This window comes from Lepidochelys kempii, chromosome 5 (assembly GCF_965140285.1).
Source record: "Lepidochelys kempii isolate rLepKem1 chromosome 5, rLepKem1.hap1, whole genome shotgun sequence".
NCBI lineage: Eukaryota > Metazoa > Chordata > Testudines > Cheloniidae > Lepidochelys > Lepidochelys kempii.
The window spans coordinates 27,438,272-27,455,087 of record NC_136384.1 but is presented as its reverse complement, the minus strand read 5'-3'; the positions used below and the strand labels follow the sequence as shown (position 1 = coordinate 27,455,087).

Sequence of the window (16,816 nt, the reverse complement as noted above, 5' to 3'; positions counted from 1 at the left end):
AATTTAAACCCTTTTTTCCTCAAGGATGAGTTGTTTTTTTAAATTGTTTTTCTCGTTATATTGAATCCTTGGCTATGTGCTAGGGATAGACTCACTTCCCCTCATTTCTAGGTTCCTGATCCTGCATTAAGATCCAGGAATGTGAATATCTGTGCCCACGTGAAGTCTCATGGGCACAGTGGATCCTGGTAGAGGATAGGCTGTCACAGTGGTAGCCTGTACCTAATCGTCTATTCAATTTTTTTGTCTCCTCCTTTTACAACCTCTATTACTGTGTGCCTGCATTCTGCTTCTTTGCTCACCATGTTGCCTAAGCAAGCACAAAACTCAGTCACGTTCAAGATGAATGTTTAAACTCTCATTATCAAAGTGGCAACGAGCTCATCTATCCTTAATTATAATGGTAACATTCACATCCAGCTCATTTCAGCATGGTGCAATGGCCAAGGTAGTCAGGAGACGTGAGTCATATTCCCAGCTTTGGCACTGACTGTATGTGTGACTTTGGTCAAGTCACCTATGAACTCTGTGAGCCTATTTCACCATCAGCAAAATAGGTATAATGCTGCTTACCTCATCTTTGAGATCTATGGAAGAATAGTGCTATCCAAGACTTAAGTATTGCATGAAGAACTGCCAGCGATTCCTACATGTAGTTTGTCTAACACTTGCCATTATAAAAGATTCTTGAAACCATTTTTTTAGATTCTCTAACACTTGCACACGTGCATTTATGATACAGTCTTTAATTACATGATCACATGCTATATTTTTCACGGGACTTGATTCTTGATCCCCATCCATCAAGGTTGTATAGAGAATCTGTATAATTGAGATACTAATGCTCTCCTACTTTGTGTTGGAGAGATATTCATTGTTTGTGCGGCACTCAGATACTATAATGATGAGTGCTCAAGAAAGTTCCGTGATGAAATGAGTAATTCTATATTTGTTACAGGCTTTGGATGGTGTGCTCACTGAATAAATCATGTTTAACTCATCATTAGTAATCATGTTTATTGAACAGCTGCCTGTTCCCTATGTTCTGTCCATTCTGTGCACTGAATGAGGGAGGAATCCCTTGGAAAAAAAAGTAACAGGTGATCATATAATTAAAGACTATTAAAACTGCATACACACAAGGTAGCAGAACTAAGGTAGCATGGACAACCTAAATTCCTACTTTAAATGCTTCACTTTGTAACCTGCAAACCTTTTAACACAGTTATTTGTATGCTATTACTCTTTGTTAGTACTCTGTATTGTATGAGTGCATAGCTTTGATTGTTTTCAAGTAAGCTTACCATCAGGTTGACCAATTTTCCTTTTTTCAGCAATCAATAACAACTTGTATTTTTCCTCAATCTATTTGAAATCCAAATGTTAGTTTCTTTCTCCCTCTCTGTTTTTTTTAAATGTAAAAAAACGAATTCCACTCTCATATACACATGTACAACTCCTGATGGGAAGTGCATCCATCTATCTGAGTTCGAATTTGGCCCAAAGTGTTTTTAAGCAGTAAAAATGGTATTTGGGGAAAAATCATAATTTCTTTCAATATGTGTCTCTAATATGGATTACATACTGAAGATAGAGACTACAAGATGTTATTTGAATGTATGTACTCAGGCCCTCCCAGAGTGAAAATCAGTATATTTCATAGCCTCCAGTATGACCATCATTTCTTATGAACACAGGAAACATACAATATATAATGGCCACAGGCAATATACTGTGTTACTCACATCTTTGCATACATTATTGCCACATTTTAGGCTATTGTTAAAGATGACTGTAAAATATCTAGTTTCATTATATATTATTCCTTAATTTCTTGTGTTAATATTAGTGAGGCAAGGAGATGAATATTTTTAAAGTATTTTCCCTACATGGATAAGAATAACATCTGCAGTTGCAGGGTAGGATGAAATGATAAATGCTATCAATGCTTATGTCAGCTTCAGACCACCAGAGAAGAAAAAATACCCCTGTGTTATAGTATTGCAGTTAGACACATAGCTTCTGTGCCTTCCCTAGAAGTACCCGTCACTGGATTTTGTTGGAGAGTGAATATATAACTACACAAACCAGTAGCCTCTCCAACATAGCTATTCCTTTCCCATATCTTCATTGTGGCATTGTTTGAAAAACGATTACAACTAATATTTACCTGATAATGGCTGTTCCTGAACCACAATCAAACCTGAACTCCACATAGCTGCCCACCATGTTAATAGACAGGAAGTCCTTGCTGTCTGTGTCATAGCTGTACAAGAGGACCCCATTCTCTGAATCTGGACGAAATGTCATCTCAAACTCCATGAAGGAAAGGTAGTTCTGTGGTTCCAAAGGCCAGGATGTTGTAGCAAATGACCTCAACGACTCATTGAACTGAGGTATGGCCAGGATAAATGCTGGAATTCCAGAAAAAACAAGTAGGTCAGCTTGGGCTCTAAGGTAAGAAATTGACTAACTCCCTAACCAATTTCAGACAGCTTTCTTCATTATGCATTTAAATCTACCGTCACACTAGAAGCCCTGCCATTCCTTCTGCAGCTCTCAGGCACACAGGATAAACATGCTACTGAACTTCCTTCCTCAGACAGCCCAACTCTATTGGTCAGGCATAGAGAAACATCAGGAACACAGCCCTGTTTTCTCCCAAGCCCTTAGAATGGGTTTCCCAGCAGGCAGTGTGAAGAAGGAGCGGTCCCCGTGCTCTGAAGTGCACAAGGACTGCAACTGTTCCCCTATCCACACCAAAGGGAGCACGGAGTCTCACCTACTTATCCATGCAAGATGCTCTCTAGCCCATAAAAATAAACAACATAACATGCACACAAGGCATCTAGCACCATTTTATCAGCATATGCCTGTGCTTTTTAGGAGAAGGAACAAATCAGGACTGTTTTCTGACAGTTCAATGACATCCAAACGGATCTTATCCTATTGAGAAAGTGTATTGAACACAGACTAACACTTAAGTCAGAAATAAAACACATCTGGTGTCCTCTCACCTTCTTCACAATGCCGACCTTTAAATCCAAGAGGGCAAAGGCACATGTATGAATCAGCTTGGCTTGCAGTGCAGGTGCCGCTGTTAATACAGGAAGCCTCATCGCAGATTCCACTGCTGCATTCACCTAAACTCAGAGCCAGAATGTCATACCATACCAGTTAATCCAAGAGGATTTAGCGGGCTGCTTGCTTGTTGTTACAAACAAGTGCAATTTGCTTTCTCAAGTAAACAGAATTCTCTCTCAGTGTGCAAAGCTACAAAGCAGATTTTAGGGTAAGTGCTTGATTTCAGCATTGATTTTACACTGCATCATAAAGATGCTTTAAAAATGGTAGAAACGAGAACTAACCAAATAACTCACAAGATATTTTTTTACAGTATAACCATTTGCCTACCCTCAGTAGCATCTTTGTTGTTCTCACGAATGTGTATTTCAGAACCTCCTCGTGTCACCCGATTGTTTACATTACAAACATGCTGATTTGTTTAACCTCAATTATCTTAAGTGCTGCTTTGTTCATTCAAAGTTTGGGGACAGTATGGTAAGCACTGAATGTATTAAGCAGCACCATCTAAGCTTATTAACCAGCATGTAGTTGTTAACTGTTCTGTCTGCACTGCAGGGGATCCATATTACCAACATATGGGCTTTCTAATCACCATTTCCACCACGCTGGCATATGATGTCTACAGCACAGAAAGGTGCCCTGAGGTAACAATATCAAAACTGTCATAGAAGGACGGATTTTTTTGTATTTCCTTCTCAGTCAGTGATACATGTGTTTAATAGTCAAAAGTGTATGAAGTACCAGTTAACTCAGATATTTTTCTTTATTTTAAATTGTATTATTGTTTATTTAAATCATTTCCCCCCTAGTCTACAGGAATAAATTGTAAATATTAGTTAACAAGGCCCAGATCAACATGTGCGCTGTGTGTGAGTACATCGCTTATGTTTCTGCAGTGTTTTAAAGGGGTGAAGTCCCACAAAATGGTGACAGACAATAAATTTACACTTGAATACCTTCAGACATACTCCTGGAGGTGGGGTATGTATATTGAGGGAGCTTCAAGTGAGTATTTTCAGGGTGATTGACCTCAGATTACAGGTTGGATCATTCAGACATGAAACATGCACAAGGGTGAGTAGTTTTCAGAGTAGCAGCCGTGTTAGTCTGTATCCGCAAAAAGAACAGGAGTACTTGTGACACCTTAGAGACTAACAAATTTATTAGAGCATAAGTTTTCATGGGCTACAGCCCACTTCATCGGATGCATAGAATGGAACATATAGGAAGACGATATATATATTCACATACAGAGAAGTTGCCATACAAATTGTAAGAGGCTAGTTTCAGAGTAGCAGCCGTGTTAGTCTGTATTCGCAAAAAGAAAAGGAGTACTAGTGGCACCTTAGAGACTTAGTGGCCAATGTACATGGCAGAGGGGCATTGCTGGCACATGATGGCATATATCACATTGGTAGATGTGCAGGTGAATGAGCCCCTGATGGAGTGGCTAAACCAGACAGCCTCTACGCAAAAGAATAAATGGACACAAATCTGACATCAGGAATCATAACATTCAAAAACCAGTAGGAGAACACCTCAACCTCTCTGGCCACTCAGTAAAAGATTTAAGGGTGGTAATTTTGCAACAGAAAAGCTTCAAAAACAGACTCCAATGAAAAACTGCTGAGCTTGAATTAATATGCAAACTAGATACCATTAACTTGGGTTTGAACAGAGACTGGGAGTGGCTGGGTCATTACACATATTGAATCTATTTCCCTATGTTAAGTATCCTCACACTTTCTTGTTAACTGTCTAAATGGGCCATCTTGATTATCACTACAAAAGTTTTTTCTCCTGCTGATAATAGCTCATCTTAACTAATTAGCTTCTTACAGTTTGTATAGCAACTTCCACCTTCTCTGTATATATATCTATATATCTATATCTTCTTACTATAGGTTCCATTCTATGCATCCGATGAAGTGGGCTATAGCCCACGAAAGCTTGTGCTCAAATAAATTTGTTAGTCTCTAAGGTGTCACAAGTACTCCTGTTCTTTTTAAGGGTGAGTAGGAAACAGTCAGAACTGACCAGCAGGGAGTGGTTGTGAGGTGACTGAGCAAAGTTTGGCAAACCTGCTATTGACAAGAGGAACCCTTTTTTTAAAAAGGAAGAGGCGCATCAGGCAGAAATATTTAATCTACTGCACAGGGCACTGTAAAATCTCAGTGGGGTCCTGGCATCACTACAGTTCAAACTCAGAGTTTCATTTCCTATCTTACATTCATTCAGTGTGTAAAGAACAGCAGGGAAAGAACTTCTGTAGAGATTTAACACATGATAAACTTCAATTCAGCCAGTCATTTCAACCAGAGTTGATTAATTTTTTTGTCCTGTTACATGAACAAGAAGACCACTATGCTATACAACCTGGAATATAACCTTTGGATCACAAAGTCACAGAAGTTAGAGATGGAAAAATATCTATTAGGTCATTTGGTCCCTCTCCCTGACAGTGCAGAATTGTTCCTTATTGTACATTTATAAGTGTTTCATCAAGCCTAGTCTTTAATGTACCAAGTGGTGGCCTGATTACATTATTCATAGCACAAAGCATGAGGTACCCAACCAGAGGACTACAGGTTAAAGACAGAACCCATGCGGACACATCTTCTCCTCAGGGACAGGATGAATTCCACTTCCAGGTGAAGAGAGACAATTACCCTAAAAAATGCCTCCCCTGCCAGCCAGCTGTGTGAGCAGCTGTTCTTGCAATGCTAATTATTCCCCTTCCTCTCTCACAAACAGCTGTCAACCATGGTAAAGTGGGGGCTGGATAGGAGTAGGGATCCTACGATACTGTTTTTCATCTGAATATAATCCACGGTTGTGGGTTTAAACAACATTTGCACACACAGAGCACCTATACTTTGAGGCTCTCACCCCACTTATCACTAATAATCACAGCAGCACTATGATGGAAGTGAATAGTACAAGGCCTATTTTATAAATGGGGAAACTGAGGCAACCAGTGAATGGCAAAGTCACAGATGGAACCCAGAAGTCATGGGTTCCAGTATGATTCTCTAACTGCTAGATTCTACTTTTTTCCCTTAATCATAAGGCTATGAGTTTTCTAATAGACTATGAAGTCATCTGCAAATATATATGATGTAGCAGTGTAGCGCTTCCAGAGTGTTCACTCTCAAGGCTTGTCTACGCTTACTGCACTGGGGGTTAGGACAATACAATTGTTTCACTCGGGGGTCTGGATTTTCCACACCCTTGAGCAACATAGTTATACTGACATCAGTTTGTAGTGCGGACCAAGGCTCAGTGATCTGTGCACCTGGATGCAGGTGTTTTTCAGACGAACATATTTCTGAGATGGGATGAAATCCTGGACCCAGTGAAATCAATGGTAAAGCTCGCATTGATTTCAAAATGTTTCACCCAAAGGATTCCACCCAGGGGGAATTCCAAATTACATGTCAGCTCTCTATGAGTTTGTGACCTCGGGGAAACCGCTAGTAAAACATCAGGCTTTATGAAGGCCTGCTGTGCCTCTGGGTAATTCTCCCATGCAGACAGTGAGCAGAGTCTGCATTGCCTCCCTCCTACATGAGACTGTCCCAAACAGCATACGCACTGCTTCCTTCCCCTCATGGCTTCCACTGGGGCAGGAGAACATTGAAACTGTGACTGGAGGCCACACTAGGGAATGAAAGTTCCACTGCTTTCTCCTTTGGCTGCCCCGGCCAGATTCTTCTGGGTACTGCTCCCAGGGGACTCTGTATTACCAGGGGGCCCTGAGTTATGCCAGCAGAATCTAACCCATCACCCTCATGTTGCTAAAGAGGGACAAGTTGTGTGACAATTTATACCAACCTTCACAAGCTGCCCAGATTGTCAGCTCTATGGGGCAGGGACCATCTTTTTGTGCTTACACATTGGGGCCTGTTCCCGATAGGGACCCTTATGCTCTACCACAATACAAACAGCAGCTTGTGATAAATCCAAAGGAGTGAAAAAAAGAAGTCCAGCAGCACACCGAGGCAAGAAAGGCAAGATCGACTGAATTCACTTACCAAGCTTCACAAAGAAAAATCCAATAATCTAATAAACAGACCTCTCAAAACAGATGTCAGCAACTGATGACCTCTTCCTATCCCATCTGTTCACTGATCAACTGATCAACATCATTATCACCATGGAATATTTAAGGCCTCAACACAAAGAGCCAAACTAAATATGGCCAGTACGATCCCGTCCCTATTTCAACAATACACTAATGAATCTGTGCTCTCATGAATTATTAACAGAGGACTACATTTAAATGTCTGGCTTTGACATCTGTGGGACTGGCCCTGGAAAGTGCTTCTGGAAATCCCTGCTTGGGAGGAGATCACCAGTACTGTATTAGGAGGGTGCTGCAGGTTACCAGAGAGACATATGGGCAGAGATGTAAGTAGAAACCTACACAACACAACACCCATCTGTACTATGTTTATTGTAGTGGTCGTCATTGCTGTTAGTTTTTCACTTTCATGAGCAGAAAATTTAAGCAAAATCTTTGAGATAAAGGACAATACATTTGTTTAAATTAATGGTAGAAGTTCCAAACTGACACGTTCTCAGTGATTAAGGTGAAGAGACTGCTTCTGTTCCAGCCAGCGCATTCTCAGTTTCTAAGGAGACCATCCACAAATCCTGCATCTTGACTGGGGGTTAGACTAGATGACCCTTGTGGTACCTTCTAACCCTATGGTTCTATGATCCTGCTGTCCAAACAACCCCCCGCCCCAAGTGACATTGAGGTATTCCATTTTTCAGTTCAGTATTGATGAGTACACTGAAAAGTCAACCTTCCCCTCCTGCATCTCATGCCTCCATGAAATCCCAGGCGTGGGGCCCTCATAGTGGCAGAAGAGAAAGAAGGGAGCTTCAGCAGGAATATGCAGTACTAAAGGTGTTTGCCCTTCCTCCTTTGCCAGCACTTTGATTTACAGTTCTATGTGAGATTCATAATCTCACCAGTAGGACTGATTTATACACAGGACAGGCCTCTCTTCTTTTTTTCCATTTTGTGGTCCCTGATTTATACCCAATATAAAAGCAGAATAGAATGGAAGGTCAGTTACCAGAAAAGCTAATAGACTTGAATCGCTAATTCCAGTTTATATTATGTACAGTTTTTAGTCATTTTCTATACTGTTTGCAAAGCTTCCATGGTACATGGTACACAGCAAGCTCTGCAATTGCAAGGAGCAATGTAACACACAGTATGGTTCTATCTTTCGGCTTCAGGTCACACATGGAAAAATCCAGCATTTATTTTAGTTGATGTTGATTGTTAATGCAACAGTGTGTGGAGGGCACATGGCTGGGAATGACTAGCTGGGACCCAAGAGGCAATAGAGATTAGGGATGAGGGAACCTTAGAAAGGTTTTAAGCTGTTTTCCATAGATTCTCACTCTATCATGAAATTACTCTCTCTGCTTCCAAAACCCTATTTTTTTCAGTGTCCGGTTCCTGGGTCACTCTGTTCCTTTCTTATACAGCACAGAGTCTGGTCATCTTATCCAGAGAATACAGAGCTGTTGTTAGTAAGTTGCACATTGATCACTGCCCTACTGGGATTTTGACTGCAAAACTATAAAAGAGAAGAAAGATGACTTCGTGCCTAAAGCACAGGACAGTCAGGACGTATGGATTCTATTCCTGCTTTTAGAGTAACAGCCGTGTTAGTCTGTATTCGCAAAAAGAAAAGGAGTACTTGTGGCACCTTAGAGACTAACCAATTTATTTGAGCATGAGCTTTCGTGAGCTACAGCTCACTTCATCGGATGCATACCATGGAAACTGCAGCAGACTTTATATATACACAGAGAATATGAAACAATACCTCCTCCCACCCCACTGTCCTGCTGGTAATAGCTTATCTAAAGTGATCATCAGGTGGGCCATTTCCAGCACAAATCCAGGTTTTCTCACCCTCCACCCCCCCACACAAATTCACTCTCCTGCTGGTGATAGCCCATCCAAAGTGACAACTCTTTACACAATGTGCATGATAATCAAGTTGGGCTATTTCCTGCACAAATCCAGGTTCTCACATCCCCCCCACCCCCATACACACACAAACTCACTCTCCTGCTGGTAATAGCTCATCCAAACTGACCACTCTCCAAGTTTAAATCCAAGTTAAACCAGAACATCTGGGGGGGGGGTAGGAAAAAACAAGAGGAAACAGGCTACCTTGCATAATGACTTAGCCACTCCCAGTCTCTATTTAAGCCTCAATTAATAGTATCCAATTTGCAAATGAATTCCAATTCAGCAGTTTCTCGCTGGAGTCTGGATTTGAAGTTTTTTTGTTTTAAGATAGCGACCTTCATGTCTGTGATTGCGTGTGGACACAAATCAGATGTCAAGAATTATAACATTCAGAAACCAGTCGGAGAACACTTCAATCTCTCTGGTCACGCAATCACAGAAATGAAGGTCGCTATCTTAAAACAAAAAAACTTCAAATCCAGACTCCAGCGAGAAACTGCTGAATTGGAATTCATTTGCAAATTGGATACTATTAATTTAGACTTAAATAGAGACTGGGAGTGGCTAAGTCATTATGCAAGGTAGCCTGTTTCCTCTTGTTTTTTCCTACCCCCCCCCCCCCCAGATGTTCTGATTTAACTTGGATTTAAACTTGGAGAGTGGTCAGTTTGGATGAGCTATTACCAGCAGGAGAGTGAGTTTGTGTGTGTATGGGGGTGGGGGGGATGTGAGAAAACCTGGATTTGTGCAGGAAATAGCCCAACTTGATTATCATGCACATTGTGTAAAGAGTTGTCACTTTGGATGGGCTATCACCAGCAGGAGAGTGAATTTGTGTGGGGGGGTGGAGGGTGAGAAAACCTGGATTTGTGCTGGAAATGGCCCACCTGATGATCACTTTAGATAAGCTATTACCAGCAGGACAGTGGGGTGGGAGGAGGTATTGTTTCATATTCTCTGTGTATATATAAAGTCTGCTGCAGTTTCCACGGTATGCATCCGATGAAGTGAGCTGTAGCTCACGAAAGCTCATGCTCAAATAAATTGGTTAGTCTCTAAGGTGCCACAAGTACTCCTTTTCTTATTCCTGCTTTTGCCACTGACTCACTGTGTGACCTTGGGCAAATCAATCGTTCTGTTCAGACTGTAAGTGTGACAGACATGTCAATTTCCTGCAATATTTTTGGGAGACTTTACTGAATTAGATTTACATAGCTTTGGGGTCCATTGTTTTATAAAGGCAAAATTGATGCATCATTGTGGGGAAGGGATAGCTCAGTGGTTTGAGCAATGGCCTGCTAAACCCAGGATTGTGAGTTCAGTCCTTGAGGATGCCATTTAGGGATCTGGGGCAAAAATAAGGGATGGTACTTGGTCCGGCTGTGAAGGCAGTGGTCTGGACTGGACTCAACTCAATGACCTTTCAAGGTCCCTTCCAGTTCTATGAGATAGGTACACCTCTACCCTGATATAACGTGGTCCGTGGGAGACAAATAAATCTCACCACATTTCCCCCCAAACTCACCAGTGGCGGGAAGTGGAGCAACGTGGCCCCAGCCTGCTCCGCTTTCCTTGCCCCGTCCCCAGCCGTGTCGCTGGCCGGGGCTGGGGGGAGGTCCTGCACTCACCTGCGGTGGGAAGTGGAGTGCTGCGGCTGGGAGCTGGCGGAGTGCCGCGCACTGGGGCCAGGCTGCTCCGTTTCTACTGCTGCCGGTGAGTGCGGGGGGGATCCCTTCCCTCAAGTCCCCTCTCCCGCACGACACGTCTAGAGCCGGGGCGAGGGAAGCAGAGCGGGCTGCTTCCGCCCCCCCCCCCGCTAATCCCCTGGGACTGCGGGGCCCCCAAAAGTTCCCCACCCACAGCTCCTGCCTCCCAGACCTTGGGGTGGGGGGAGCCCCTGACCATCCCCGATACCCTCTGCCCCTTATCCAACCCCTAGGCCCCGGCTTGGCCCAGCACTCTTAACATGCTGCTCAGAGCGTTTTATGTGAACCCATGTTATATCGGGTCACGTTATGTTGGGGTAGAGGTGTATATCTTCATATTATAATGTATGTAAGTTCTCTAGATGGAAGATGTGTAACACCTATGTAAGTGTTATGAGCATCAAAGGACTATTTTAAACAATGTGCCACACGAGAAGGAACTTTGGGACAAAGATATATTGTTTCCCTAGGAAGTACATGGGGAAGAGGGGAATACAGATTCCCACCTCTGCACCCAATCTTTTGCAGCTATGCCCTGAAGATATAACCATTGTCTGGTTGATAACCTATTCATGGTCTCTGCAAATCAAGGATGCAGTCTGCATAAAGGAAAAGCTAACCTGTGCATAAGGGTTCTTGTTCTGAGCAAAAAGCTGTTATGAATTTGTGATAACAGAAGAACCCCTTGGTGGGATTTGAAGCACTGAATCCTATCAGAATCCTTATTGGAATTGGGAGTGATCTCTGGTAATTTTCCCAGGGGATGCTCAACGCCCGCTCAGCCCCAGGCCCTGCCCCCACTCCACACCTTTCCCCAAGGTTCCACCCCACCCCACCTCTCCCTGGCCCCGCTCCACCCCTGCCCCTCCTCTTCCCCGACTCTTTCTGCCCCCTCCCCCAAGTGCGCCCCATCCCTGCTCCTCCCCACCCCTCCCAGCACCTCCTGCACCCACTGAACAGCTGTTCCGTGGTGTGCAGGAGGCACTGGGAGGGAAGGCAAGGAGTTGATCAGAGGGGCCGGCAGCCCCGGACATGACTAGCGGACCCCCTGGAGCCGGACATGATTCACGGACTCCCTGGAGTACCCTTGCGGACCCACAGGGGTCTGCTGACCCCAGTTTGAGAACTGCTGGACTAGTGTACTGGGTCCTCATTTGGGGAGAAGAGTCCTTTATCATGCCAAGAAATTCTGTCATGGATCTCAAATTCGCCCCTGGAAACTTTCTCTGGGGCAATTACTAATGATGCACCCAGGCCAACAGTCAGCATGCTTTGTTGAGAGCTTGTCTTCACTGAGTGTTTGAAATACGAACTCAAAATCCTTTACAGAGTCTAGAGAAATACTATACAAAATATACAGACCTAACCCCCACTCTCCCCAACCAAACTCTGAACACAACTGTTTCATTTTTCAATTGGTAGAAAATAATGCTATTATTCTTGTTTAACATTGATAAAGGACCCCATAACATTGCACTTACCTACGTCAGCGCCGCTTAAAGCCTTCCCTAGTGGCCAGGGTCTCATATCAACTATCTTCCCATTGACAATGAGTGACTGAACGCAGCCCTGAAAGCCACGGTTGGTTCCTGCTGCTCTGATCAACCAGTATGTACTAGGAGCACCACCAAGATAGAAAGGAGTCCGGAAGGTAATTTTACTATATTGGCCCTACAAGGTAAAACAAAGCTGTTTAACTATTTTAAATAACATGTTATATTCCATGATAGACTAATGAAGGCAAGGTAATTAAGCCATACAGTCATGATCAGTTTTTTTCCCCTCAATGAAGAAAAAGATGCCTTTGAGGAAAACTACGTTGTCCATTAGTAATTCTTTCCCACTCATTCCTCCTCCTAAAATATCAGCACCCTAAACATTTACTTTTATGCCTATTTCTTATCTTGGGATGCTTTGAATCTACTAATGTAAACAAAATTAACAAATCATTTGATTATGAGGGCATGTCTGTCCTTCCTTTGTGCTTCCCAGTATAACTTGTTGTCCTATGTTTGTGTTTTCATTTGTAGGCTCTGTGGGGTCCAAAGTAACTTAATATTTGTGTCTTGGACAGCACTGAGCAAAGTGTGAGCATTAAATAAATAAATAATAATAAATTAAGCCCTATGTTAACAGGACACATTTCAGTGGAATTATACCCATTTATGCCAGGGCTAAATTTATTCTACATTTTTTGATTTCTTTAGGCCAGGACTCAACTTAAAGTTTTACTGGCATATCTATGTCGGAAAGGCGTGTGATTTTTTTTTGGATGTCATAGTTTTGTCAGTAAGAGCCCTACTGCAGATGCAGTTATGCCAGGATAAGGTGCTTTACACCAGTACATCTTATTTTGGTTCCCCTATCAGAATAAATTATACTGGCATAAGCACTTGTAGAACCAGTATAAATGTGCTACATTTAGGCAGAGGGTTCACTGCTTTAACCATGCCAGCATAGATAAAGTGCACAACTTTTAAGTTTAGCCAGTGCCTTTGGGTGTTTTATTTTAAATACTATCTTTAGAGTTTGTAAATAAATGTCTAAAGCCAAATTTAGTGATATAACCTCTAGAGCCAAATCAAAACCACTTCATTTTCAGGGGTGGCGGAGGAGGCTAGTAGTGGTTGCCCTGGGGGTAGTAGAAGTAACAGGAGCTGAGTTATTGGCAATTGTCCACTAATTATTTTTCTTCTGTTCTCTCCTCAGGTAACAGAGGATCAAGTCAAGGTATCTTCATTTATAATATTTATCTTGGCTGTGCCACATGAAATCATTGGAGTTAAAAGAGGCCTCACTCAGGGCAGATTCTGGCACTGTGTCTCTAACTGCATAACAACTGTTCAGAGCCTATTATTACTTTTATTTTTCTTTCTTTTTCTTTTCAGTTCATTCTTAGATATTTTAGCAGTTTCCTTTTACAGTGAACCAGTGTTTCTACAGTTTTCCACCATCTCTATTTTTAATTTTTATTTAATGAAAATATTATTGAGCTCTTTTGTCTTTGAAGCCCTTGTGCCGTTATACATGCGCATCTGTCTATGTCTCTGGGGCCCTGTCTGCACTACGGGCGCTACATAGTTATGGTGAGGCAGCTGTGTCATGGCAGTGCTATAGCACAGACTCTTCCGATAGTGGCGGAAGGAGTTATTCTGTCACTGTAGGCAATCCACTTCTCCAAGCAGCAGTAGCTAGGTTGATGGAAGAATTCTTCCATCAACCTCATTGCATCAACACTGGTGGTTAATTGGCTTAACTATGGTGCTCAGAGTGGGAATTTTTCACACAACTGAGCACTGTGGCTATGTCAACCTAACTTTTAAGGATAGACAAGCCTGGGGGGTGTGGTGTGATGTGTGCATGCGTGAGAGAGAGAGAGAGGTATTTTTTTAATCTGGACTAGGCAGCAGTGGGGAGCAGATATGGGAGGCGAGGCAAGGAATTGGGGAGAACAACAGTATGCTCTGCTAGATATTGGAAAGGAGAACACATCTGGGGCTAGGGATGGTGGCTGGAGGATTGCTGGACAATGGGAAAGTGCAGTGGGGAAACCAAGCCTTTTTAAATATTCAAATTGATTCTCGTTCATGCAACTGTCCCATCCCTAATAAAGACACACACATTTAATCTGATCTAGTGCAACACACTCCCTGTTAGGAAGAAATGCCGTCAGTTTGCAGAGAACCAAGGCTGAACATTAGGAACATGATTACTTACCTGAGATTTACCTGTGACTGGTGTGTCGTTATCCAGCCGGAGCCAGCCATTCAGCCCATCTCTGAACACAGTGACACTGTGCCAGTTGCCCACTTTGATTTTGCTTTCACTCATAATGACTGCAACTCCAGTCCCACAATTGAACCTGCAAGAGACAGACAAGGAGCACGAAAGTGACAATTTTTCATTAAACAACCAACCTAATCTTGTTTTTTGACTAAAAAGGGTGCCTTCTCTTCTCAGAGCCTCTCTGTTTCTCCTTTTACATTAAAGAGCGATATAAAAACACTCAGACAACTGATCTATATCTGGTCTATTTTAGAGCAGATAAAATATCTTTTCAAATTTTAAACTTTCTTTAATCTGTTTCCTTCTTCCATGTAGGATACTTTACATCCTCTGGCAATACGAAGTATATGGCAAAGTCTGCCAACTTTCTGAAATGGTTTCAAGATGCAGCGTATTAGAATTTGAGTTGCTGCTATCACAGTAATTTCTCTTGGGAATTTTCCTAAATCCTTGGTGAGAGCTGCAGCTAAAGCAATAATATTGGGATTCTATATGAAACTCAGAATGTTTGGTACTGACTGACAAGGAGACCTCAATAGCAGCAAAGCTGAACATGCACAAAGCATGCTATTTTCTTTGCTTTGTCTCCACTATATGGGTCAGGTTGAGATAGACCAGAAATAGGGTTAGGACACATCATTCCCTTTTGTTGTCCCCCCATCTTTATAGCAATCACCATTCCGGTTAATAAGTGCCAGATGGAAGTCTCTCCAGATATCCTTTAAGATACAGTCACTAGAGCAATGTGAGACTCTTTTTCTCCATTTCCATTAAAGCTCCTCAAGCTCCGACCAGATCGGTGATGTGGGACCAAGTTCCAGCCCCAAACTTGATTCCTGCAGAGTAATGCATTGTACTACTACTAGACACCTGGGTTAGGTGCATCTCCTTTGTTCTGAAAACTTTCTTGGGGTTCCCTTATTTATGAAGCAAAGTAACTAACTGTATACACCTAGCTACAGCGCTAGCATAGTGGTAGTGGACTGCAGGCATTTCTGACCTTGCTAAGAAATAATAATGTTCACTTTGTGAAGGAATCCTCAGGGGGCAGCCTTCCCCAGATGTGGCTGACTTCCCCAGTGCCTGAGCTGGGGGAATCCTCTGGTTGCAGAACATTTAAAGGCCCCTTTTCACTGCACACAAGGACTGGAGTGGGTTAGGAGCTCATGCGTGGAAGGGCAGTAGATCCATTACCTGAACTGGATGTTGCGTCGGATTATCGCCAGTGACATAAAATCACCACGACCATGCTCATTCTCTCCACAGTACAGCAGCAAACCATCCTCTGCTTCAGCCTGTGATCACAGTATCAACATGCAAAAGTCAGTCTCCACCTCCTGGCTATAAAGTAAATGCACTAATGGAAGTAAGAGTGCAGGAACCAGGAACTGTTTTCTCAGAGAGGGGGAAAAACAAGGGGTAGTGATATTGGTTTTGAAACACCATTGTTGGATGGAATTTTTTCTTGCAGAGTCAAAATTAGAAGTGGTTCAATTCCAAATCCTATATTTGATGGGCATCCACTATTAGGGTTTTATTGGAAATTGGTTCCGATTTTAGGCCACCTGTTCTATGTATACTGACTTTGTCCTATTGCAAAGGAGCAGGTATACAAACTCTGATTTATTCATGGAAAGTGTTGGGCAACCTTAATCACAGGCTATCAGCTGTGTCTGTAATAAATAGCACAAATGCAAGTGAACAAAGAAATTACACTTTCAGATCAGATAAGCCCATTGATCTAACTAGTCCAGTATCTAGTGTTTCAGAGGGAGAAAATAATCATAGTGATATTACGCCTGGTGGAAGAAGGAAAAAATAACTTCCTCATCTCTGAAGATGATCAGTGTATGCTGTAAAGCATGAGGGACATCTACTTATCTATGAAACAGGAAGTTCAGAGGTACTTAATTAGTTTATAGGTGTGCCACTGCTGAACAGACAGACATTTACAAAAATTCTAAACATAATGCAGTCTAAAGTTCACTCGTATAGCTCTGTCACAGTAAGTGAGTGCTAACCTGCAATCCCTCAACACTGCCATTTCCAGGACCTTCCCTAAGAAAAAGGAGTGTGGACAAATACCAGGAGTATGGACAAATCTCGGTGGAGACTATCACATTTATTTTCTCTTGTGCGATGCAAACCCAGATTTCCAAAGGTGAAGGCTACGGATTAACTCACTGCAATATCTAGCTTGCAGCCTAGGCTTTTGAAGCTACTCACTCTCCTA

At 42.4% G+C, this 16,816-nt stretch overlaps 1 protein-coding gene across 3 annotated transcripts in view; it reads right to left on the bottom strand.

The window, feature by feature from the left end:
• EGFLAM (EGF like, fibronectin type III and laminin G domains) overlaps positions 1 to 16,816 on the bottom strand; it is a 131,792-nt gene that overhangs the window by 28,590 nt on the left and 86,386 nt on the right. For 2 of the 3 annotated variants that reach the window (XM_073346166.2, XM_073346165.2), the window contains exons 11-15: positions 15,778 to 15,878; positions 14,515 to 14,659; positions 12,279 to 12,468; positions 3,018 to 3,143; positions 2,171 to 2,414 (exon numbers count right to left, since the gene is read on the bottom strand). In XM_073346166.2, the coding sequence (XP_073202267.2) occupies positions 2,171 to 2,414; positions 3,018 to 3,143; positions 12,279 to 12,468; positions 14,515 to 14,659; positions 15,778 to 15,878 (806 nt within the window). The remainder of the gene's footprint in view (positions 1 to 2,170; positions 2,415 to 3,017; positions 3,144 to 12,278; positions 12,469 to 14,514; positions 14,660 to 15,777; positions 15,879 to 16,816) is intronic. The other variant, XM_073346167.2, reaches the window with a different exon arrangement.